General features: G+C 39.1%; 1 protein-coding gene across 3 annotated transcripts in view; it reads right to left on the reverse strand.

Annotated features, from left to right (window-relative positions):
* Nucleotides 1-13,527, reverse strand: part of MYH11 (myosin heavy chain 11) — a 61,785-nt gene that overhangs the window by 14,360 nt on the left and 33,898 nt on the right. For all 3 annotated transcript variants that reach the window (XM_057407765.1, XM_057407850.1, XM_057407922.1), the window contains 18 exons: nt 13,197-13,295; nt 12,066-12,209; nt 9,312-9,407; nt 8,808-8,926; nt 8,493-8,645; nt 7,853-8,026; nt 7,503-7,676; nt 6,946-7,060; nt 5,276-5,469; nt 4,989-5,110; nt 4,804-4,873; nt 4,500-4,660; nt 3,506-3,614; nt 2,453-2,584; nt 1,950-2,156; nt 1,418-1,555; nt 641-764; nt 24-195 (listed from right to left, as the gene is read on the reverse strand). In XM_057407765.1, the coding sequence (XP_057263748.1) occupies nt 24-195; nt 641-764; nt 1,418-1,555; nt 1,950-2,156; nt 2,453-2,584; nt 3,506-3,614; nt 4,500-4,660; nt 4,804-4,873; nt 4,989-5,110; nt 5,276-5,469; nt 6,946-7,060; nt 7,503-7,676; nt 7,853-8,026; nt 8,493-8,645; nt 8,808-8,926; nt 9,312-9,407; nt 12,066-12,209; nt 13,197-13,295 (2,503 nt within the window). The remainder of the gene's footprint in view (nt 1-23; nt 196-640; nt 765-1,417; nt 1,556-1,949; nt 2,157-2,452; nt 2,585-3,505; nt 3,615-4,499; nt 4,661-4,803; nt 4,874-4,988; nt 5,111-5,275; nt 5,470-6,945; nt 7,061-7,502; nt 7,677-7,852; nt 8,027-8,492; nt 8,646-8,807; nt 8,927-9,311; nt 9,408-12,065; nt 12,210-13,196; nt 13,296-13,527) is intronic.

Below are 13,527 nucleotides of genomic sequence, written 5' to 3' on the forward strand. Positions count from 1 at the left end.
TATACAGATTCAGAAGTCAATACCTGGCTAAAGCAGCCTGCAGCTCTTCCTCCTTCTTGGCTAGTTGTGCCTTCAGCTCAGCAATTTGTGCCTGGAGCTCTGCGATTTGCTCATGTAGATCAGCTGATTCCCCTTCCAACTTCCTCTTGGCTTTCTCCAGTTCTTGTCTGCTCTTCTCTTCTTTCTTCAGTCGCACTGAAAAAGTAACGAAAAAGGTAATGCAACTGCATTAGTACAAGGAGTTCTCAACCCTATCTTGACCTTAGGCAAAAAATATTCTGTCCTCCAGTGAGGCCATACATTTAACTACAAGTCACTGCATTTCTGAAGCAACAGTCAATACCTTTCTGTCATCACCTATTTCTGGCCACCCCAAAGAATCATTTATTTATTTTTATCTAGAAGCAGCATTGCTTTTTTTTCTCAATTTACTCTTTTGTATGTTAAGAAAAAAAAGGTATCTATGGCTTATGCACACTGGTGATTTGGTGATTCTCATGCACAAAATAGCTTTAGCATAAGAAATTTGGAAAACACCCTCCAAATTTTTTAGCTCTCTCCAGATTCTGTTCGGGTTTTTTAATGTGTGCCAAGGCAAAAAAAAATCCACTCTGATATAAAATAATTTTGGTTATGTTACCTTCGAGTTCTGAAATCATAGATTCATGTTTGGTTTTGAGCTTTGTGAGATTTTTGGCTTTTTCTTCTTCTTCTGCAAGATTTGTTGTTAGATCGCTTATTCTTTCCTCAAGGAGTTTTCTTTCCTGAAGAAAAATAAAATACTTGTGTTAAAAAAAGCATCTGTTATTGGTGGTTGTGAAGCAACTCTATGTCAAGTAAAAATTTTGAAGATACTTTCTTTTTATGCTGTGTTTCTTGAGATTGTAGTGATACATTTAGATTTGTCAATTACAGAGGAACTGAAGAGTGGTGTCTATGACTTCCATGTTCTCTAATCTGCTGCTATTAGAATCTTGTACTCTAATGGCTGTAAATACAGGGCCCAATTCAGACGAACATCCCTTTTTAAAAAGCACTGGGATACATACTGACTTCCAATTTTCATAATGAAGTTTTATAGAAATTAGTTGAAAACCAAGAGGATTATTTACTCTGCTTGGGGCCAAGGAGGTATGACTTCCATTGATTGTGTTTGACTGCTGTGAGTATTTTGCTTAAAGGTATTGTTACTGCAATAGACCTCAAAACCAGTAGTTTTACAGTATTCTGAATTGCTTAAACGAGCATGGAAAAACTGAGGAACTTGTTTGATAGATGCTGGACTGATGGTCTGGTGAGTCTATACACCCATGTGGTTATATAGTTAAGAGTATTCCTGTTGTTGCAGCAGAAGGGAAAATTTTCTCTCATCTTGCACTATTTTCACAAGGTAAGAAAGTGGATCCACAATGCTTACCTTTGTTAGCTTGTTGTTCTGGTCTTCCATTATGAGAATATCATCTTCCATTTTCTTTATCTTTCCATCCGCTGTTACTTTTTCAAGTTGCAGTTTCTGCCTTGCAGCTTCTTCTTCTTCCAGCTGTTCCTCAAGGTCCTTTGAGGGGAAACAACAACCCACAAAACATGAATTTTAGAAATAAAATACCACTCAGATTATTGGAAATGCTAAATGTTTGTCACTGCATGTGGGGTATGTTGTAGACTTCATTGGTTTTATGAAGAACTAGACAATCTGTAATGCTTGGTGATTTAGAAGGAAAGATTTGGCAAAATAATTATTTTTAGGGAAAAGATTAAAATAGAGATGGGGAAGAAGAGAACTATGGAGGAAAGAGCCTCAATTGATTGCTCTTACTTCAGTGTCACAAACACATATTCTACAGAGGGCAGTAGAGCAAGCACTTTCATAGGATCTAAGGTTTGCCAGTCTCTGTTTTCCTCTGTGAGATACAAGTTATTGTCTGAGTTTGTCACTTATGCTTCCTTACCAGCATTTGCTGTTGCATCTTTTTCTTTTCTGCTTGCAACTGCTGGCTGCGCTCCTCCTCTTCCTCAATTCTGGCTTCCATCTCATGCAGAATCTCTTCTAGCTCTTGTTTCTTAGCAGCTAAACGGACTCTCATCTCTTCAGCTTCAGCATACAGTTCAGTTTCTGCCTGAAGCTGTTCCTGAAGGAGGTTCTTCTCTTCACAAAGCTACACAAGTAAAATGGGAAGGAAGCAATAGGATAGGAAGTTAAGACTTTGATTGAGAATTGCCCCACAGTGTCTTTTTACTAGATAGTTCTAGTGAATAGGCAGGCAGCTCTACCACAGGTTCTTTCGTGGTTGTAAGGCCTATACTGATGTTTGTGTGCACTGAACTTCTGTTCTGATCCATCGCTGTGAATGCAAATGTGAGTACAAAATAAAAATACACCTTTATTTTAATATCTTCTAGAAATGATGAAAGAATGGCTAGAGTTTCCCAGAGGCTCAGAAGTGTAAATCACCTGTGTGTGTTTCAGTTCCAGCTCCTTCAATTCACTCTCTGCTTTTTGTTGTCTTTCCTTAGTTTTTTGTAGTTCTTCATCCTTGGCCTGCATTTCTTCCTCTTGGCGGGTGACTTGCAGCAGTGGTTTCACCTGAAAATAAAGAGTTTTAAGAATGTTTCCTGACAGTATTTATGTGCTGAGCATGGTACTTAAAGGTGCCAGGCTGACTGGCACTAATGGTAGCACTGTCTGTTGATATTTGAACGGTGGGCAAATGCTGTCTGGACAAGCTTGATGTAGGCATCTTTAAATCAACAAGCCTCAAAAGTATTGCTTTTGGCCATCTCTGTGTTAATTCTTGGAGCCTTGTGAGCACCTCTGCCTTCAGTGTTGTCACTTTTTGAATGGCTTCAAGCTTGTTTTTATCCATTGATGATGTACAAAAGCTACATCTGCTGCACAGACAGGCAATATGCACATGCAGGTGTGTTATTGCCTATTTCTGGTTGCAGAGGAGGTTGCTATCAGTGCAAGTAGGAAGAATTTTCTGAATCCAAACTGAAGGCTGTTCTTTTTTAGAAAAACCAAACCAAAAACCCCAAACAGGCCTCTTTAGTAGGAAAATAGACCTAATCTGCTTGAGTGCCTAGCGGGAGGATGTTTAGTGTCCCAGTTAGGGAACTCTTGAGCTACTGAGTCCCCCATAGGTATATAACTCTGCATGTTCACAAAATTAAGTTTTACTCTGTCTTCTCATTACCCACACCTATGAAATTATTTCATTTTTGGCAATTAAAAAAAGTCCCCAAACAGGCAAAATCTTTTATGAATCTCTTTTTAAGTAGTTAGCTCTAGCTTGAGAACAAAATAGACTTCATGTTAATAGCATTATATAACTATCCAGCATATCTCTAACCTAACATTTTGTGAAGCTAATGAGTTTCTTGCCATCAACTCCAGTGGACTTTGGAACAAGGAGTGTGCCTGACATGATATACCTCAGTTATCTTGTGCATTGCATTTCATTTCTTTTGGAAAGCTGAGGGAGATTCACTGATTGCAGTCACTCACTTTAGTGAACAGTCTCCACCACTGCCAGTTCCTCAGCTTCAGGTAAGCAGCACAATTTCTTTGGATAACCTTCATTGCAGTCAGCTGTTGTTGTCTCTTGGCAAAGGCTCTGTGATTAAAAACATGAAGCAAATAGATTCAGTTTGAAAATGTGAGGTATCTGCAAGATACGCACATTAAGTAAAACTCTTGCCTGAGAGTCTGCTGATTAGCCACATGGTTTGAGAAGTCTGGCTCAAATTCTTTTGTTGCTTAAACAGTGCCTGTACCTTCTTGAGGGAAGGTGATAATTCTGATTAGCTTCCTGGTATTTTATTTAGTCTTCTGGGTTTTGGCTGGGTTTTATATTTGTTTGTTTGGTTTTTGTCTGTTTGTACTCCATAGGTAGGCACAGACCACAAAGTATATATCTAGTTCTGGGTGTAAACATCCTTCCATAGTACATGGGCACTCAGAACTTGCATTGTTTATCATTCTTCAAACCTATTATATTTGAATTTCTTTGCTCAGCAATTTGAAAGCCTTGGTAGTGTGCAGGAAAAGGACATTATTGTTAATAGGTTTGTGATGTACATTAACTGAGATCATGCTAGATGTTTCACGCCCAGGCTGTGGAAGAAATTCTTTCGTGGTTTACAAATGCCAGTGGTGTTGCTACTTGTAATAGTGCATAAGATTCTAGTCATACATTAGGATGCTCCTTCTCCCCCTTGTACAAACATGTTTAAATGATGAGTCATTGCATCTGAGAGCTTTTACTGTACAGAGGGTGTAAGTAGCCTCACAATGTAATCACTTCCCTGCAATTATACTAATAAGCCTCTTCTGGGCAGGAAGTGAGACCTTCATTGGACACAAGGTGAGTTCTAATGCAATACAAATAATAAATAGTAATAAAGTGTCTTAACATCTTCAGTTTGCTATACAGAGAACTAAAGGCTGCTGTAGATACTCTGCTGCAGAAGACATTATTTTTGTTGGTACATATTCTTACTTTCTTGCTAGGTAGCCTCGGCACTGAGCCTGGAAAGTGATGATAACATCTGTGATCTTCAGGTCTCTCTCTTCTTCCAGGTGAGCCAGAACGCCAGTTCTGAAGAAGATTTTACTTTGTCCAATTCTGTACAAGTTGGGATCAAGTTCTAATGCTTTGATCTAGAGCAAAAAGAGGAATATTTGTTAACTCCAGTGCTGATGTTTGGGATATTAAAAAATCACTTCTCATTCCTTGTTACTCTCAGCAGCTTTTGTATAAGAAGTGTAGACCTGATAATTAATATAAAAAATAGTTTCCTCACCATCAGTATGCAAGCCTGCTTTCCATCCATGAATCCTTTAGGAATAGCATTTGCAGCAAGAATTTCATACCTGCCAAAAGACATTGATGTTAGGGAGGTTGAAACACATCAGATTATTTTGCACAGCTAAACACCTAAAACACCACTATTAAACCCAGAGTTAGCACTGAGTGAGGGATTCCTACCGCTGACGGAACTCCTGGAAGACAATCCTGTTGGGAAATCCCTGTCGGCAGATACGAATACCTTCCAAGACACCATTGCAGCGCAACTGCTCCAGCACTAAATGGGCGTCAAGTTTGCCAGCCTGAAAAGGGAACAGAAAGCATATTTAGCACTGTAAAAAATTACATAAATGTTATCAGCTGCATCTATGTTTGAAGACATCCTTCAGCTCTGTGATGTGCTGCTACAGTGAGCAGCTCAACATGAGTAATGTGCCAGGAGTCTGAAAACAGCATTTGAAATTTACCCTTTTTTCATGATTTGGAATGATACAGCGGACAAAGTTGGGATTGGTATTCCTCAAGGTGGTCATCAGTTTAGTGAGCTGCTCCTTATAGAGTTGTCCAACAGTACGGAACATGCCTTTCTTGGTTTTTGAAGCACTAGGGAGTGAGCTTTCAGTCATCTTGGCCATCTGATCCAGCCCAACTATACGGTCCACTAAAATATAAAAGAAAGTATGAGTGGAATTGCTTAGATAGATAGACTGTCCTCATCTCACATTACACCTGTCACTGGCATTGTTAAACTGCAGCTTCCCAAAGAGGATCAGTGTATTTTAATGCAGTAGAAGGCTACTAATGAAAGTATTAGAAGAGCCTTTTGTGTAAATAGTTTATTTCTGTCAAACATGAAAATGAGGATCTTTGTTAAGTAGTGACAGAGTGGAGCAACTGAATACACATAACATATTTCATGCTTGCTCTGAAAAGTACATTTCTTCTGCAAAATACCCAATTAGTAGGTTGGTGTCAGAACCAGGAGCAACATCTCTTGACTTTCATCTGTTACCTAATGATTCTCAAAGTCTAGCTAATCATCTCCCTCAGTTATTTGATAATAGAGCCACTTGCTGGTGTTTGCATGCACATTTATGTCCATGTATTAAATATTTATACTGCAGTATATGTGTTAAAGATCCATATACAATTTTTAAAAGCAAAGTGTTTTAGATGCGTACAAACATTCCTCTGCTCTCATGAGACCTCACTTGGAGTATTGTGTGCAGTTCTGGTGTCCTCAACATAAAAAGGAAATGGAACTGTTGGAACAAGTCCAGAGGAGGACCACAAAGATGACCAGGGGGCTGGAGCGCACCTCCTGTATGAAAATAGGCTGAGAAAGTTGGGGCTGTTCAGCCTGGAGAAGAGAAGGCTGCGTGGAGACCTCATAGCAGCCTTCCAGTATCTGAAGGGGGCTTATAAGGATGCTGGAGAGGGACTATTCATTGGGGACTGTAGTGACAGGACAAGGGGTAATGGGTTAAAACTTAAACAGGGGAAGTTTAGATTGGATGTAAGGAAGAAATGAAGAAATTCTTTACTGTAAGGGTGGTGAGGCACTGGAATGGGCTGCCCATGGAAGTTGTGAATGCTCCATCCCTGGTGGTGTTCAAAGCCAGGCTGGGCAGAGCCTTGGGTGATATGGTTTAGTGGGAGGTGTCCCTGCCCACAGCAGGGGGGCTGGAACTGGATGATCTTAAGGTCCTTTCCAACCTTAACTATTCTATGATTCTATGATTGAGTTTAGTTGAGATTATACATTGCTGGGGAGAACTGCGCAGGACTTCTGAGAGAGCAGTGTGTAAGGTAAGTCATTCATAAAACCCAACCATAACTTGTACTAATTGAAGTACACAATATCACATATTCAGCAACATTATAACAATGTAATGAATAATTTTTATTCTGTTGCTGTATAATATTAAGTAAGAAATTCTTTGATAGCATCATTAGATATTTTAAGCACTTTCCATAAATATGTCTTTAGAACACATTATTATTTTTTCTTAGTTCAGTCTCTTCTATGCTTATAATTTTCACACTTATGTCCTGCCAGCAAGGGATGGCTGTCCAAAAGTTCTGGTATAATTTTCTCCCTTTAAACCACATTATGGATTTGAGTTGTGATTCATACCATCTTTCCAAAGGTCTGCTACAAATTTGTCTGAAGACTGGTTCAGCAGAGAAGTCACATTGTCATTTAGCGGATCCATGTTCTTTGTTAGCCAGGCAGTTGCGTTGTAGGTAACCTGCAGGAAATAATGCTACATCAAAAAGCAGTTCTTGATAAAATATGCAAGAACACAGGGCACTGTTTTAACACAAAACCATACAAATAATAATAGTGTGAAAAGCTTTATAGGGTTGAGAGCCAAGTTGAGTAGTTCTTTTTACTTGTACTAGCATCTGAAAAGCTTTATGCATTTGCCCTGTCTTTAAAAATCTGCTTGCTAGAAAGTAATCTGAAATACTCAGATTTTCAATAACCCCAGTGCTGGCTATTTTTGCTTTCATGTGAGCTTCAAAACCATGAACATTTTTCAAATCTTATTTCATATTATTAAACAATGTATACATTACATAACTAAAGCCATCCCTTATCAATGCAGGTACCGGACTGTTTCTTTTTCATCATTTGGGCATCAAAGAATCAAAGTTTCCTAAGTCAAAATAGCTCAATCTCTCCAGTACCTTTCCTGCGTAGTGCATTATACAGAACTCTGTTTTATCCTTGAGTTGCTTGGGCTTTTGGAATTTGGGATGGTTGCCTTGTTCTTGACATAGTTTCTCCACAAAGGAAGTGTCAGTAGCTTTGGGGAACCAGCACTCTTCATCCAGCAGAGCCAGGACACCTGGAGGGTTGGTCTGCAATGTGAGCAATATAAGATCAGTATCATCACAGGCAGAGATAAAGATTCTTTATTCCTTATGATAGGAATCCTGCCAACAAAGGATGCTTAAATGGCTCTCTGATTGTACTGGTATACAACTGACCCTGATGCAGCCTACACAGCATCCCATCTATGGAGACATATGCTTACTGGTCTTTCAATCAGCTCAATGCAAGGTTGCAGGTCAAGGCCAAAGTCAATGAAATTCCATTCAATGCCCTCTCGTTGGTATTCCTCTTGCTCCAGTATAAACATTGTGTGGTTGAAAAGCTGCTGAAGTTTCTCATTAGTGTAATTGATGCACAGCTGCTCAAAGGAGTTGATCTGAGGAAAAAAAAAGAGGAAAAATGTGAATTCAAAATGGTAGAAAGATACCTTCAAGAGGGAACTTAACTGACAAGATGAAATTTGCTATCTTCTATTTCTTTTCACATATTGCAATAATTCAAATATAAGGATCTATATTTTTCTAATATAAGGTCTTAAAAAATTACAGAAAGTTCTAAAGAGTTAAATCTTTGTACTGGGGCCTGATCAATAAATGATAAAGCCCAGCCCCAGGCTTTAAATCCTGAGCCCTGCAGAAGCCCAGCTGGAGCATGCTGCCAGCCCCAAGGGAAGGGCAAGCAGCCAGGTGTAGTAGACCTCTGGGTCATGTTGGTCCCAGCCTTAGCCAGCTTGGAAGAACCTAATTTTTTTTGTGGCTCTGATCTTGGATTTTTGTCATCTTATATCCAAACCATTACATGATAATAGGGAGTTTACCCAGCTTGTGCCCCACAGTAGATACCTCAAAAATCTCAAATCCAGCGATGTCAAGGATCCCCAAGAAGGAAGCACCTTGTCTTTTTGTTTTATCAAGAGCTTTGTTTACGCGAGCTAGAATCCAACGGAAAAGACGTTCAAATTTTGCCTTAGCCAAAGCCTCTATGGCAAAGTCTGCCTGAAATAAAGAAGAGAGAATTGTAAGTGAAGGAAGAAACCCAATTGGCTGTTAATTTCTGTAGGGATGAGACAGAAATCTGACGTTTCCTTTTAGACAAGATGTAAGAAAAGAAAAGAAGAGAATAGTTTCAGGAGAGCTGAGTGGACTGCAAGTAGATACCTGCTCTTTGGTCTGAGCTTTCTGAACGACATCTCGTCCTACTTTGATCCTTGGGGTTAGAATAGATCTTGTGAAATCTGTCACGTTAATACCCATCAGGTGACACACTTTTTGTGCAGCTAGAATAAAAGAGTGAGATTTTATTGCAGAATGAATTTTCTCTTAGCAGGTCAGTAAATGTGAACACGAGCAGCTCAGCAAGTATGGGAAGTTATTTATCTTCCTTAAAAGCTCCTCTATTGTACGTAGAAGAGATGCCAGTTGTCATGAAAGTACTAGTTATGATCCAAGCAGCAAATTCACTGTTCATCTATTTATGGATTCAAGATTACTAGAAAAGGTAATAATAATTGAGCTGATTTTAAGTATGGTATATTTTTTAAAGCCCATGAGGTATATATGTAATACCAATTAAATAAAAAAATTCTGATAAAGAATTCTTATTCAACTGCTATTGTATCGATTTCTTAATGTTAACTGTATTTTTGAAGTGGCAAATCATACCAGTATTGTCTGGCATAGATGCTTGATCAGTGTTTCTCTCCTTCTTGAAGACGATATTACCCAGCTGTAGGACAGATGAAACAACCCTCAGTATAGCTGGAAGAGAAACAGGTAATATAAATAAGGAACAGATGCAAACATTTGGAAAGCTCTATCCTCTGCAATTACAAAGATTCATTCTATTGCCTGTGGTAGTCTGTACCTCTGTGGAAAGAACTAGGTTTGCTTTAAAAGACTGTGCTATAAACTGCAAGAGTTTGAAAGCTGATTGAACAACAGTCTGTGCAGTGGAGTAAGCATCCAGCCTAGGAGCACCAGCACCTCCAAGCTAAGATGTGCTGGCTCCCCAGTCAGACTTCAAGTCTCAGGAATTCATCTCCCACTCACAGTGGCCTGTAACATCTTCTCAGTCATTAGAAAATGTGCATCTCTGTCTTTAAGATAAAATGGGAAAAAAATCCCAAACAAACAAAAAACCCACCCCCAGCTTATCAGCAGCTTCAAAAATGTGTGGCAGTTCTGAGGCTTTGGTCATGCAGGAACATGTGGATATTTAGTTGTGCAACTAAAATAATGCATACAAATCTTTGAAGGATCAGTTTCAAAGTACAGGAAAGTAATTTAATTTTTAATTATTATCATATATATAAATGTGACGTTGCCTGACTTCAGGTAGTAAAATCTACTGATATGTTACAAATGAGATTGTATGAAGCTAGGGAGTTCTATTTGTTTACTTGGTAAACTTACACAGGAGAAGAATACTGTGCTCAAGGGTTTATGCTTTAGAGCAGGAAATCAAAGGGGTTCAGATAATAATATAATGACTCCTATCATTGTAATGGAGAATACTGCTGTTGACACCAATACACATGCCTCAGCAGGAGAATGCACCAGTCTTCATCAGTATCGTGATCTGAATTTACCAAGGCTGGGATTTGCTCTGCTGTCCCGCAAGATAAGACCTTTTTTGTTAGCATCCCTCAGTCACTGATGGAGGGATGGGATGCGGCCGAGCTCTGCTCCCGATTCCTACAGCTGATCCAAGGCTCGAGTGATGGGATGATGCTCTTTTTGCCACCAGGTGTCACCTGGGCCATGGCAGTTTGCATCCATGGGCAGCGCACTCTGGCGTGCACCAGCTGAAGCCCGGCGCACTTCCAGGAACAGTGAGAAGTAAAAGCAACGCAGACGTGTCCCTGGCAGGCCCCCATTTTCATGGTAGTTTAGTCGCTGATTCATGTTCTTTTGCTTTTATTCTCTTTTCTCTGAATCAGTGAATGCAAATATTTGAGCCTGTTCCACTTCTTTCAAAATTAAATCAGAATGTTTTGCAACTTCTTCATGCTATTTGTTGGAAAGTTCTGAAAAAAATGGTTTTAAATGGTCAGTGTTGCTAGAGTTGGCTTGAATTCAGTAGTTTGTTTTGGATATGCATGGAGCTCTTCCACACATCCTTCCATCTTCCCTTCGTAAACAAGAATTACCTTTCAAAACACCATGTATTATAGTACTTTTGGATGCTGAAAACTACACTGATGTGTGGAATTCAAATGGGTCGGGAGCACTTCATGTTCCTTCCACAAGCAGGAATCCACAAGTTACAAGAAGAAGCCTTGCAATTCTTCATCCAGATGGACAGCAAAATATTGTGGCACTTATTTTATTTGATCCATGTTTCAGTTACTGTATTGAGCTGCCCTGTGCATCACCTGTTGTTCTGTTCTTCACAGAGATAATTTATCTTTGATGATATATACTCTATTTTCAATATAGGTGGTGAGTCTTCAGTTTTTCTTTCACTGTGTTCCCAGCAAGTGCTGCCAGTTTAACCCTTTGAAGGAGGTAGTTTGCAAAGTTTTCATTATTGGCTTCAGCTGCTCCCACTGGTACCCACTGCAGCAATGGGAAAAGGCCATTGTAGCAATTTTTAAGTATAATTTTTCTAGTAACTACCTAAAAGCAGTAGGTCATAATTAGTTCTCCTTGCAAGGCAAGAACAGTCCCTCTATTACCCACAAGACTTCCTGAAGTGTCACCCTGTTTAATATAAAAGTGGCAGTGATTCCAAAAAAGGCTGGTAAGTGTTTCCTGTCACGGATCTCTGACAGCAGTTTCTCAGGTCCCGCTATCCTTCTCCCAGATTCCTGATGCTGGTTTCTATTGTTTTCAGGCACTCTACTGCCACCAGTTCATTTGCTTGTTGTCACTGGCTCTGACCATGCTGCTGCTGTTATGTGATCTCGATGCTGTGTTTAGATCCCTTGATCGTGGTTGCAGAGAACTGAGATCCCATATTGTTGTTAACATAAGGTAGAAATAAATCTACTTGAGAAGTTTCACCTTATGAGAGAAACTTCATTCTCTTTCCATGAACATCCATAGCTTATTTAATCTAGTGCCTACTGAGAAGGAGGGAAATCTAGGGGCACTAATTCATAGTGCACTTAGAAACAACAGCTAAGTAATGGTGGGTAGTAGTTTTACACAGAGGAAATAAGAGGCAAAGAGGTTAAATAACATGGGTACATTTAGAATCCTCCAGTTGGTGGTTCATGCAAGATCGCGTATGATTTTCCAGAGAAACATGGACATAAAATCCAAATAATCTTAATTTTCTTGTATGAATGTAGAATCTTACTTCATATGTTTATTTTGCAAAGTGGTTATTCTGGACAGAATAAACCTCTGTGCATTTGCATCTCTATGTTTTTCCTTGTATACCTTCTACACAATGTTGCTAACAATTCTCACCTATCTGTTCTTCCTCAGTAAAGCCCATGATTTTCATGGCTTCCAAGGTCTCCTGGAACATCTCATCATCTTGCTGAGAAGGAATAGGCACGTGACCATTAGATAGGAAGGTGTAATTGCCAAAGCCTTCCAGCAACAGATCATCTAAAAAGCAAAGAAGAAAAGCTTTACTGAAGTGCATCAAATTAATTCTCTTAGGTCTTGAGTTCTCCCAATGAACAACAGGAAAAAAACCAGTGTTATCACCAAAGGAAGACTTCACTTGCATAAGGAGTTTAGGGTTTTATGGTGCAACGGATTTTCAGAATAACTCTTCGTTTAGCAAGCTTGATTGTGTACGTTTCCAGCTTTCATTAGTAACTGGGGGATGTTTCTGCCCCTTGGTGGAATTTTGCACTCTATGTATTCAAATATGAGCCATTCTTCCTAAAAAGATTTCATTTAATGCCATGTGGGGATTCATATCAGGTTATAACAAGAATGGAACCAGGTATCAACTATAGTGGGCTGGACCAAAAGCATCTTTGGCCCTATACTGGGGACAACACCAGATTCTTAGGTAAGGAGCATAAAAACCAGGGAAAATATAGATTTAACCATTACTTTATACGTTCTTTGACAACCAGAAATTTAGGGAAAGATGTCCTACTTGAACTATGATGTTCCCACACATATTATGTCTGATTCATTTTTTTTGACCCACTTCCCCTTTTCACCTTCTCAATATTCTGAAGCTATGGTTTTCCCAGTGTAATAATGTGCTGTAGGAGAGACATTCTCCTAATTTATTTTAAAAGCACAAGCCAATATTTTTATTGTGAACCCCAGATTCTTTTGTGTAAAAATATTATGAATAACTCTTCCCTATTCATCACCTCAGTGTCATTCAAGATGGGATCTGAATGGGTTTATATCTTTAAATTGAGACATCCTGTAAACTGCAAACAACCTGGCTCAAACAGGTGGCCATCAATTGAAGTTTTCTTATAATTCACTGGAGAGAATTATTTTCTATAGCTAAAGAGAAAAGGATGAAATTACAGATAATTAAAGAAGTTAAGAAAAATTACTTGAGTAAGCCATTGCTCAGACTGTTCAATGAGATCTAAGAATCATTAGCAAGTAACTTACTTCTCATTTGTTCAGAAGCTCCAGCAATCAAGTAGTAAAAGATGTGAAATGTTCGCTCATCTTTCGCCTGGCGAATAGCTCGGGATTTTTCAAGCAAATCTGTTGTCAAGTACGTTAAAAAAAATTATCACTAACACATTTCAGTGCTTCCTTAACTGTGCCATCAGCCTCAGAACCATCAGTAGCACTGCAGAAATATTTGCCACAGGCTTGCCTAACATGGACAGGTGTCTGGTCTGTGGCAGGAGCTCTGGTATCGGTATCGTTCTCAGCACAATATGTAGATCAATTTTCTACCTCCTAGTGAATAGTAAATGCTGGTAATCATGGT

This window comes from Pezoporus wallicus, unplaced genomic scaffold (genome assembly GCF_028554395.1).
Source record: "Pezoporus wallicus isolate ANWC-B61680 ecotype Strahan unplaced genomic scaffold, APGP_CSIRO_Pwel_v1 contig_8000, whole genome shotgun sequence".
NCBI lineage: Eukaryota > Metazoa > Chordata > Aves > Psittaciformes > Psittacidae > Pezoporus > Pezoporus wallicus.